The following is a 12,443-nucleotide window of genomic DNA, read 5'->3' on the forward strand; positions in this document are numbered from 1 at the left end:
AGTAATCTTTGGTAATGAAAAGGCAGAATTAGAAATTTGATCCCAAATGTACGGCACGGCAGGCCGGAATTATCCCTGAACTTCCTTTTTTACATCCAGCGTGATGAGCTGTCCAACTCTGCGGAGAGCCGTTCCCACTGGTTCTGCATAGAAGATTGTTAACTCCTTGCTCTCTGTCGTAAGAAGTTTAGACGGCGGTTACTTCCCCCCCGACCCCCCCACCCACACTTCCACTGACAGAAGCTCTGTCATTAGCCGGTTGCTTCCCTCAACATCCTGAACTCAGCCCCTTATAAGAACAAGATCTGCCCAGAGCGGCCCAGACAGTTTACGTCAGACAAACAGCAGCGCCTGTGTCACGAGAGGCCCTCTCTCTTCTGCCAGCAGCGTCTCTAGAACAGGAAGGAGCGGGAGGGGCGATCGATAGATGTGATCTGCTTCTTGGTCGACTCTATCTTGTGGTGCTGCTGGAGCGTGGGGCTCATGTTGTCGTAGTGGAGTGAGCTCATGGCTTTATAAAGACTACAGTAACATCGCTGTGAAGCAGCTAAATATAATCCTTTGCTAGAGCACCACGGAGCAGCAGCAGCGCAGTCCCTGAGAAGTGGTAACCCTGCCCTGGCCCCTGTAGCCTCCTGACTATCGATCTGGGACCCTCACTCCCCATCACAACAGTAAACACTCTCTTCTCTGTTTCTTCTAATGTAGCCCCTCACTCACTCTCTCTTTTCCTGTTTTTTTTCCCCCTCCGCTTTCCTTTTGTTTGCCTCCATAGATCTGCAAATCATAAATCTCTGTCAGCGTCTTCTGAGTGTCTGGCACATCCGTTAATAAAGATGCCCCTCCCCTCTCCTCAGGTCCACCCCCTCCTCTCAGTCCTCTCCCTGTCTCCCTGCTAGAGCAGGACTAATGAATGAGAAACTCCAAAATCAGGGGCCTCTTCCTCATAGATTAGAATGGGTCCCTGTGGAGTGCCGGTCCTGCCTCCAACCAAACCACCGCCGTCAGCCACACGACACACCGCCAACCCCCAAATTTCCATCTTTCATATTCTGTCTGCAGTGCAAATACACACTCGCATATGAGCGCATAAACCAATCTAACAGACACACACACTTATGCACATTGCCCCACGAGTCTTTTGGCCCTTATTCCCCTGGTGGTCATTAACCTGGAGCCAGTTAGACAGAGAGGCACACTCCATATTTCAGCTAAGTGTGTTTTGGAATCTCCATTCCCTTCCTTTCTCCCAGGGGCCAAACCAACCCCTCCTTGAGCCTCGGTCCTTTTTCATTTACATTTTCCCCCGTGTGAATGTGCGGCGAGCACCCTTGGTGGCTTTCAAGCCTCTGTGCGTATTTCTGTGACTTTTGTGGGGCCGTGTAGATTTTGACCATGATTTTCGCTTTTACAAAAAAATGAGTCCCTGGCTCTGTGTGTGTGTTGGAGCGGTAAAAGGTGGCAGTGGCCCCTGGAGGAGAGGTCAGCGTGGCAGCTGCCAGCGGGTTCTTGGCTGTGCTGAGGAGGCTGCGCTGGGCTGCAAGGGGGTCTGTCAGGAGCTAATTGAGTTCGTCCTACCACCGCTGACTCTGGGACCAGTGGCTTATCAGGCCACATCGCCTGAGGCCCACGAGACAGATCTGCCCCTACTGGGGCATCTGATATCACCATCGCCCTGCCTTGAGATGTCAACCCCCACCGCCAACCCGTTCTTCCCCTTCGCTTGTGCAGTCTGATCAGGTAGCAGGGGTGTGACACTCTAAGATGAGGTGAGCAAATGTTATAAAAATTGTGTTTTTTGGCATCTGGCGGCCTTGAGAGTGAAAAGGACATGAGGAATTTACTCGCTGCTTGACTTGAGTCTCTAGCGCAGGGTTGTACTCTGTGCTTGGGATTTATACATGAAACAGGGAGAGCGTGGCAGTCACACAGAGAAAAATGGAAGATGTCACTATCCTCCTGAAGAGAGCTGCTAGCTCTCAGCAGGCATACTTACAAATTGGCTCAATTAGATCCTGAATGTTCTCCGTTCTCATAACAGTGTCATCCAATGTTCAGAATTTCGCTCGCAGGCAAAGGGAAAGAGTGGAGATGTTAGGAAAGAGCGCTCCGTGGCTCTCCTCTCGGAAATCGCGGAACGGTGAGTGTGATACGAGCTGCCACATCATTAGGCCGGCTAATCCCAGTCACAGCAGCACTGGTGGAATGATATTAGGGATCTGAAATGCCGTTAGGAGGGCCAGGTGGAATCAGATTAAAACCAAACTGCGCAGTGTGCGTTTGCGGGCCCATAACCTACTACTCAGCATGAATTTTGATCGGTACAAAGGGAACAAAAGGAGGAGGAACAGAGGGAGAAAATGGGAGAGGGGGAGATACTGTGTCTTAGATGAGTGCTGCTCCTTTAGGCAGCCAGGCAGCAGATTTTGAAAAAAAAAAGAGAGAGAAAAAAGCTCTTACCTTGAGGAAGGAAGAAAGAACTATAGATTTTACAGCATCAAGTCTCAGTTCAGCACACCCTTTCCGGTCTGCTCTGTCTGTGGCACACAAGCTAATTAGCACCTGCCCACATATTGAATTATTTATCGGGACTATTGCTGCTGTCAAACAATTTAATGTTCATAATTCATTTTCCCGTACAGTTGTATTTATAGATTTAAATTGGCCCTGTCCCACTAGAGATTACCAATATTTATAGAAATATTTTCGACTGTTTGATTAATACGCCAGGTTCTCATGGTTAGTATTCCCTCAGTATCATTAATCAATATATGCAGGCTTGTTAAAAACATAAGCATAGCAGTGATATAATGTGTCATAGCGGTGTGAGTTAAGGGGATTCTAGCCAGCACATTCATTATAAATGACCACATTGAGCTGGAGGGGAAACAGTTAAGACACTTATGCAATTATGCTAAGTGTCACCCTCGAGGTGGCCTTTGAACTTGGGTTAAGCTTACTCTGAATTTCTGAAATAAAAGCTAAATGGAGCCATCTTGTGCTCCTATGTTTTAATATATAGCCTTTAATAAGCCAAGTGCAGGTGCCCTGTCGCGCAGGTGCACATATCCATCCTGAAACGGAGAACATAAAGCAGATGAACACAGAGCGTGCATTAATTTATGGGTATGTAATCTGCATTCGTTATTAAGAGCGGCGAGATCTATTTTAGAAAGGCATGAACATGATTCACTTTTTTTTCTGCAAACCATTTAAGAGTAGAGGTAGGTAATTTAAAAAAAACCCGGTAATTCTTAACAACCACCCGTTATACAGTTATTGCATGAATTGGTTAAATTGAGAGTAAGTGAAAGAAAGAGGAAATAAAGCATGTATTGGATTGCTTTTTGCGAAACAGGATGGCGGCTGTGTGTCAGTTTTATATTTTGAGAGGTTTTATATCACAAGAAGGATTCCAGGAGAGCTCGGGCAAAGAGCTTATTCCACAAGGTCAACGGTTTTAACAGGGGACGTTTTTTTTATTTTTATTATTTATTTTAGCAGTTAACCTTTTTGTGAATTTCCAGAAGTGCTAGGCACCTGGAGCTCCAATGAATATACATGACAGCAGGGAGGGGAAACCCGGGAATGAGATTTAATTTGACACGCTGACCCCCATCTCCACGGGCCCTGGAATCCAGGGTGAGAAAATAAGGTTGACCCACTGACCCCTGGGCTTGAACCCCTCCGTCACCCATCTTCACAATTAAATCAGCCTCAGAGAGCGAGAAGCAGTGTGGCCAACCAACGGCGGACACCACAGCACACGCTTCTCGCTTCCTGTTTCCTCTGAAGTGCTCTGAGAGCAGTCCAGTCCAAAAGATAGGAGCCCAAGTGGGAAACGGCATCTTCTCCCCGTGTTGATGGTAAACCTGACATGTCAAATATGTAAACATTACCGTTAGTTGGCAATATGCTAATGAAACTAATGTGCTAAAGCACAACTTGGGCTTTCTAGCTGCCACTCATGAGAAACCCTTGAAACTGAATTTGCATAAGCCACGCAAGGCTCAATTTTGTTAATGTAGGCAAGTGCAGGTAACCTTTCACCCCTTCAGTGGTACCCTCATGCATAGGGGTGTGTGCGTATGTTAGTGTGTGACCTCGCCTTGACCCTAAGAGGTTACTGTGTCTACACGGCATCCCCAGCAGATTGAGTTATTCATCTCCTCCACCACTTCACCTCTTCAATACACTCTATTTGCAGATGGAAAAACGAGTTGAGTGTGTCCAGGCTAAGTTTTTTTCCCCCTCTTCGTTGTTCTCTTAGTGCAATTTCAAGTTAAAGGTTATAGAGCTGAACTGAAGTAGATTTATATGGGCAGGAGAGGCTTCGGAGAGGATTTTGTGGCCGCAGTCAAAAGACTGCACTTTAGTCTGCACACGTTACAGCATCAGATTGCATGTACTCCAAAATACAGTTATTAGGCAGACAGTGAAAAAGTCAATATCTTCCCATCATGTTTCCTTTTGGTTGACTGCTGACTCAAGGAGACAAGCCAAGGTCCACTGTGCTCTCTAAACTACGGAGATGCCCCCATCTTTGATGTGTGTGCACGCTCTGTGTGTGTGTGGGTGTGTGTTAAGTCTTCAGAGTGCCCTTTCTCTCCTCCTCTTATTCTCTTTCAACTACCTTTTTTTCACTGGGTTTGTGTGGCGTACGGACTTGTGCCGCCGTGTTTGGTGTGTATTTTTGCTCTGAAGCGCTTTCGCAGCTGCTGTAATGTGTGGCTGATGAAGCACTTCCCTTCCCCCTGGTTGACTGGTGTAAAGGGATTGTTAGGACACAGTGGTGTAGACAGACAAGTTGGAAAGATTAAAAAAAACAGAGATGACTACATATTTAAATTTCAATTTTAAACGTAAGGCTGCAACCACACGAAACTTATCAGCTGTCCTCTTTTCAGTTTCCTCTCCTTTGTGAAAAGAAAATCAAACACGTTTTTCCACTGTAGAAGCTTTGAAAGTGAGTTGTTCTGCTCCGTAGTTGTAAATAAGCAGTATGTTAGCGCTCATCTTTTCACACTCCATTCACTCCAAATTTCTCGTTAAAGGAAAGAAGCATTTCTGTTACAGTTGTTCTGAATTGCCATATAATCTAATAATTTGCTGTCTCCTGCACTTCTGTCACTTGGCTGGTTGATGAGATTCATTACTGCTCTCCGAAGACCTCTGCTAATCATCTTCATCTTCTCCACCCTCCACACCCTCTTTCCTATCAACCCTACCCCCCACCGACTCTCCCCCCCACCCCCTTCCAGGCTGCTGAATAGAATGGCCGCTGATGACCGGCATCTACCCTCCAGCTGTGGGTCCTACATCAAGACGGAGCCATCCAGTCCTTCCTCGGTCATCGACACGGTCAGCCACCACAGCCCCAGCGGCAACTCGGACGCCAGCGGCGGCTATGTCAGCACCATGAACAGCCACTCGAACGGCCTGGACTCTCCTCCTATGTTCACCCCCAGCGGGCTTGGGGCTGGCACCTGCCGCAAGCGCTATGACGACTGCTCCAGCACCATCATGGAGGACTCGTCCATAAAGTGCGAATACATGTTGAACTCCCTCCCCAAGAGGCTGTGCCTGGTCTGTGGAGATATAGCCTCGGGGTATCACTATGGGGTAGCCTCTTGTGAGGCCTGCAAAGCCTTTTTTAAAAGGACAATACAAGGTATTTTTCTTCTTTCACCCCGCCCGACAAACACTCAATACAAGATATTTCATCCCATGTCGCTGCATCACAGAACACCAAAACACCCTCCATACAAGACACCTTTGGCCCCACAACAGCACTGAAACATACTCAGTCCAAACACTTTGCTATGTAAAAAAAAAAAATCACTGGAGTGTGGAAGATGCCTCATACCACAGGGGACCAGTAGCCTCCAGAAACATATCAGCCTCTGTTTTTAATTTATTCACAACTCAACAAAACAAAACAGAAAAATAAAGTTCTCTTTAATGATTAACAAATAATTATGCGTTTTGAAAAGAATCTTTACAATAAAACTGAAATGAAAGAAAAAGAGGGAGACTTGAACACAGAGGAGGCAACTGTTGAGATTATGACATCATCTGTCACGGTGGGTGGAGTTTGATGGAGGCAATATCATCACTCAGAGGGCAGATTTGGTGGAGGGTGGGGGCTGTTTGTCCAGATGCCTTGGGGGGGCGCAGAGTGCATGCTTTATTATTCTTGTTCTGACTTGTGTGTGGGGGGGGCACTAGTGTGAGACTGTTCTATCTGCAAGGCATGATGTATCACAGCTTCTCATTGGAGAGGCAATGAAAGGCCCCCCACTGTGAAACTGTGCGCTCCGCTCCAGATTAATCAGGGCGACGAAGATATTGTTGAGCAGAAAAAAAAAATTTGCACAACAGGCACAGCTGCCCAGAACTAAGCTGTGCTGGCTTAGTCGTGGAATAAATTCAGTGAAAAACAAACTAGATAAAACAGATCAAATGAACCTAAGGGTTTGGTTAAGGTGAAACAAAATAATCATTTTGTCCGCTGCTTTCAGGGAATTTTTTCATCAGCAAATAATTGCGGGCATTAAATGGAGAGCAGGCTGCCTGTCTTGATGCTAGGTGTTGATTTTGGACCTTACTGCCCTATCAGCTTTAGACAGTCTATGTACCTTTTGCAGGCAAACAAAAGCATTAGGCCAAATCCTCCTGTTTACCCATGCTGCCATCAGCAATCCTGTCTATTGACAAAAGATGAACATTTTCTCTCAAGTAACATAACTGGGCTTTTGTCCCTTCACTAAAAGTACACTGACGGCGACACAATGGGACAGAAAAGAGGCATCGGGAAAGAAAGAGACGTCTTAAGTGGAGCAACGGCCCAAACAATTAGGAGCAAGGTACATGGAAAGAAAAAATTGAATGCTCCTCTTTTTTCCCCCCTCACTTTGCATTGTCAATTTGAAATCCCTCTCTTTCTCTTCTTGGAGGGCTGCCTGTAATGGAGCTAATCTGCCGTCGTTTGTCCGAGCCACAGGAGTTTTGTCAATAACAATCAGCGTTTGGAAAGTGTAATTAAGGCCGAGGCTTTTCATTAGGAAGAAGGGAGGGGGCCGTCTCCAGGGACGGGCATGCCAATTAGAAACTCAGGCACGCGTCGCCGGGTAATTTCAGGGAAAGGAGGGGAAAAAAACCCAGGACTTCTTTAGATTGGAGAGGGAGCCTGCTGCTCTTTCAGAGGAGCGGAGGAGAGGCTTAATGGCATAATAATCAGACAGGGGTCCCAGGCAGAGGATGCAGGGCTCTTTTTTTTTTTTTTGGGAGGGGGGTGGCGGTAAAATCCTTCCGAAATGATGAAAGAAACACATGCAGGATTGCTAGAGGAAAATGGAAGCGGTAAAGAGCAGGATGTAGAGCCCTTGAAAAGAATGAGAGGGTGCCGTTGATGAGAACTGATTAATTAAAGGAATAACGAGGCAGTCAAGGGTGGAGTGTGAGACGGCCCTCTCTAATGAGAAGAAAACAAAGGAGCTGTCTTTCCCAGCCCTTTCTCACATTGTTCTATAACACTTAGGGCAAACATGTGAAGTTAATGTTAACCGTGTACACGACAATTTCTTTATCACCTTGTGCTCACCTTGTGTAACTGTGATTTAGCAACTTATTCTTGACAATGCTATTAAAACGCAGGCTTAAATTATTATTATATAAATAAAATATTATTTTCAGTGAGTGTGTGCACAAATGTGTGCGCCTGTCCTTTCAGACTGCTTCAGTTCTCTTATGGCCTGTGCTTTTTTTAAGGCCACGTCCCTACCGTTTTCAACAAACACAGATGGCACATCCATCTTCTGCCACCTATTCATCCAGTTTAAAAGCCCCTTGAACTCATATGTGGAGATAGTTGCTTTAGTCAAGGCCAGACCCAAATTAAAGTCAACCTAGATCTCCATCCATCCCAGAAATACCCCTGTTCTCAATGCGCCCTAATCATACCTCCAGCCCTGCACCTCGCGCGCCCCACCAATCAAAAGCATAAATGTCTTATTGAACCGTGTTTTCTTCCCATTTTGAACCCAAGTGCAAAATTGCTTGAAAACCGACTGAACTCAGTGGCCCTCTTTTATATGAAGTAACAGACCTTGACAGTAAGCCTGTAAAAGTCAGTTTAGATTTTGATGAGAAATACCTGCCATTTTACTGTAATTTACTTACAAGACCTGACTTTCCCCCTCTGTGCCCTGGCATGGGTCCTGAAAAGCCATAAAATAGATTGAGACAGATACTTATCAAGAGAAGAAGGAGGCAAATCTTTTTCTTCTCCCTTCACTCTGTAATGTTATTGGTAACCATACCATAACCTCTCTAAAGACAGATAAACCCCCGAGCGTGGCCCTCGGGTTAAAGGGGTTCCCGCCAGTGCGCTTCGTTTTAGAAAATGAAAGTTGCCATACAGTCGCTCTAGCAGCCAGTGTATCTGTGCAGCGTTTCTGAACGGCAGATCTGTTGTATGACATTTATTACAAGCGCACCATTAAATCTGTTGTCACCGTCTGTGTTTAACTCCTGTTCAGTATAGTGCAATTTGTTATTAGATAAAAGACAAAAAAGACTGTTAGAGCCGTTCAGCCGTCTGTTGTCTTTTATACCCTCTGAGCCCTGATATTAGTTCAGTTTAGTTAATTTCAGTATAACTCAATACAGTTAAGTCTGCTGAATTACAGTCCAGTAAAATACTTTATTAATTTTTTTAAGAAGACAACTCAAGCAAAGACGATAATAATTCAGTTATGGCGTCTATGCAAGTAAATTAAATATTTAAATCTTTTAACTTTGGTTGACTTCATTTCACTTTGATTATTTAAGGGTCAGTACCTAATTAGCCATTATTTTGGATATAATGTAGGTTAAGAGTATGACCAAATACAAGTGAAACTGAAGCTTTATGCTTTTCACGTCTGTGTTTACAAAACTGCTGATGGGAGCAAACCTTTTAACGCTATCAGTTAATATAATGAGTTACGTGTAATAAAAAAGATCTGCCATAGATTTGGGACTCGTAACGTGCTGTAGTCTTGTGCTTTAAACATGATTGCAAAGCTACATTTTTGTCTACATTCACATTCATTTATTATGTCCGTTAGCATTTTCTTCTGCACTTACATTGACTTAAAATAACAGGTCAGAAGCAGCAGTCATGCTAGAAAGTGATACTTTGGTAAGGTTGCGTGTGTGCTGGCACAGGGTGCTGACCCTGTTCTAAATATAAATCAAATGTAGGGATGAAAAATGAGTTAATCCACCTCTCACTCTGCCTTGAGCTATGAGAAGCCCCCTCTGACAGAACATCAGACGAACGTGGGGGTGGGGGGGGGAGTCGGCTGGGTGGGTGAATACGGTAGCGCAGAAGTGTGGGCTCGCATGTTTGCTTTTGTTTCTGGAGTGTGCGATATCAAAGGGCTAACTTAGTTAGTGCCAGGTGTGGTTTGTGCGGTTTGTGCACGTGTCCTTGGGATCCCCTGAGAAACGAAACGGAGAGGAGGAAGAAAAAAAAACAACAACCCATAAGCATCACCACACAGGGTCAGCTGTGCTGTATAAGCCCTGCAACATATCGTGTGTGTGCGGTCCACAAGTTCCTAATTATATAATTTAGTGAAATGCAAATGAAAGATATATTTTTTTTAGATTTAGTGCTTTACATCAAAATTAAGGATTGGTTAGTGTGTAATGGAAACACAAACAGAAAAAAGCCCCAGAAGATTAACTTCTGTGCAGGGCGGCACTGATTGCCTCCTGCCAGATTATGAGAAAGGGATAGGATTATTATGGTCTGGTTCTGCTATGACAACAGAGAAAACAGACAGAGGAAAGACAATCGGAGCTCATCAGCCACTTGCCTCACACCTTTATTTACCCCAACCCCAAAGAGAAGAGGAGAATTAGCATAATGATTTCTAACCCAGATATAAAGAGGAATTTCTAATTATTTATAACATCTTGGGACCCTCTACTTGATCTGTCCAATAATGTTAACATAATTGCATAAGCTGTCAAAGGATGTTAGAGGGCTAGCATAGGAATGCCAGTGGAATATTACACAGCTTTCTGTACAGAAATGTGAACTCAGGGTCAGAGCTGGGGTGCAGCTTCAGGACGTCAGGGTGCAATCCTAATGTGCTTGCGTGTGAATGTGTCTGGACGGTGTGCGCACACACAAGGAAATGCTTCCCCCTTTAGAAGAGGTTGGTGGGTGGAGAGCAGGTTTGTTACCGTCCTGTTTGCTTAGATGCACTTTAATGGATGAGGATGTTTATGTTGTGGGAATTATAACGATTAGGTTCGATTCTGACATTAGACGTCAATCTATTTCAGCGCTACACTGGAAAAGACAAACAATAGGTTAAAAGAAAAGTTCAGAAAATATCAATGTCAAAATCCTTCAAGCTAAAAGCCCACTCAAGATGAGGATAATTCAAATTCCTAGGCCGAAGCAACCATTACACTGAAACCCTTTATTGAAAACCCCCGAATGCAGTAAAATGTAGGGAATCAGGCAGCAGCGGAGGAACTGCCTCACATACCCTGCCCTTCCTATTGCTAATGCTAGAGTAGTGCGGAACCGGCGCTTTTATTGTGTAGCAATGAAACTCTTTTTCATTGCTCCGTCCTGGAATCAGACGCTGCAGCTGAATAATGCATAAGGCCTCTTGCCTGTACACTATGTAAATAGTCAACAATGGCAACAGTGGTAACAACAGGTTTGGGTCTGCAGGAGTATTATGTAAAGTGGTCAGGGGCAGTGTGTCTGGCTCTCTAGCCTGCTATTGAAGCAGTGGCAGGCCCCTCTGAGCGCAGAGGGACATGGCCTGCGCCCGGGGCCTGGAGGGGACATGCACAGAATTAATGAGACCAATTTAGTGTTGCAGTAGAGTGGCATCTGCTGAACGGTCCTAAAGGACTGTTTTAGATTTCACTCCACCCCTAACCCCTTGCCCTTTACTCCTTGCCCCCACCACCTCTCCTCAGACTCTGGACCTCAGTGCTTGAAGGTACTCCACACACTGGAGGGCACATAGAAATTGGTTCTGTAAGAATCTATATGATTAACAGGTGCCCATACCAGAGTGGTTATTATATAATAGACCATCTAAACACAATGATGGTGTTTTCTGCATTTACTGGGAGCACCCAGCTTAGCATCAGGTCCAAAATGCTTGTACTTTATACTCTACTCGTTATTTGAATATGGCATTGGTGCTAAGCTGTGCTTCTCCTTCTTCTTCTTCTTCACAGGTAACATAGAATACAGCTGTCCTGCCACAAATGAATGTGAGATCACAAAACGGAGACGCAAATCATGTCAGGCTTGTCGCTTCATGAAATGCCTCAAAGTGGGGATGCTCAAAGAAGGTAAGAAGAGTAAGAACATTTTTTATTATTCTTAAACACTCATGTAGCATAGATCTTGTAGCATAGAAGCACACACTTTATACAAAAACAATTGATCAGATCAACAATAGTCTAATACATCATCATCGTGTGCCTGATGTCTTATGACCCACCAAGAAGGCCCATGTTATTTTTTCCTGCAGCAGCTCGTTTTATGCATTTCCACAGCGAGAAATGCATAAAACGAGCTGGTCGGCACAACAGTTCCCAGCCCCTTGTCCTCCCCCTGCTATCCACACAGCAGTAAATAATGTGCAGTTGAGTTGGGGACAGAAATATGCTGAATAGGTTGATCCCTGCCTTTGAGTAATAGAAATGTAACAGTATTCCACTTGGAAAGGCTCAGGCCAGGTCCCTGAGCACACACCCGCAACAGTCTCAGCTCTCCCTGGCATATTGATCCACTAAATGTTTTCCGAACATCTCAGCTCTCTTCCTGCGGATGGTTTTTTAAAGTCACGCCAACAGGGAATTCAGTGACAATTAAACATGCTTCCGATGGATTTGTCTGGCTGGTTTTCTCTCCCCCTCCCTTTCCCCACTGACTGACTCCCCCGAGACACAAACCTTGGCTGCTCTTCTAGCGGAGGCACCTGTCCACTCTCCCTCATCCCACTGCACTAGTGGGTGAGTTTTCACCTCCCTTACTCTTTCTGTTTCTGTCAGTTTATCATTTGCTGTTTGCTTGAAATATAAAATAAAATAAAAGATAGACAAATAACATAGAAATGACAATATCTGGAGGGAAGCAGTGTTGTTTTTGTTTTCACTCATTTTTATTTTGCTTCTCTCTTAAGTGCAGATAAAAGCAGGAAGGGTAGGTTTTTTCATCCCTCACGGTTGGGCGGTGGTGTAAATGCTTTGCCAGATAAGAGCTCCGAAATCGAAGATAAATTAAATCCAGTTAAAACGTCCACTTTTAAATTCTCTGCCAAACTCCGTGAAATTTATATACTCTGCTTTTATTCATCCCATTATTCTCTTCTATTGGAGAGTGGGGGATTTATAGATGCATACATACCCAG

General features: G+C 44.8%; 1 protein-coding gene across 6 annotated transcripts in view; it reads left to right on the plus strand.

Moving 5' to 3' along the window:
• esrrb (estrogen-related receptor beta) overlaps positions 1-12,443 on the plus strand; it is a 41,250-nt gene that overhangs the window by 11,152 nt on the left and 17,655 nt on the right. For 5 of the 6 annotated variants that reach the window (XM_040042612.1, XM_040042611.1, XM_040042613.1 and 2 more), the window contains 2 exons: positions 5,262-5,671; positions 11,263-11,388. In XM_040042612.1, the coding sequence (XP_039898546.1) occupies positions 5,275-5,671; positions 11,263-11,388 (523 nt within the window). In that variant the 5' untranslated portion in view covers positions 5,262-5,274. The remainder of the gene's footprint in view (positions 1-5,261; positions 5,672-11,262; positions 11,389-12,443) is intronic. The other variant, XM_040042609.1, reaches the window with a different exon arrangement.

The sequence above is a fragment of the Simochromis diagramma genome, unplaced genomic scaffold (assembly GCF_900408965.1).
Source record: "Simochromis diagramma unplaced genomic scaffold, fSimDia1.1 OVJJ01000304.1, whole genome shotgun sequence".
Taxonomy (NCBI): domain Eukaryota; kingdom Metazoa; phylum Chordata; class Actinopteri; order Cichliformes; family Cichlidae; genus Simochromis; species Simochromis diagramma.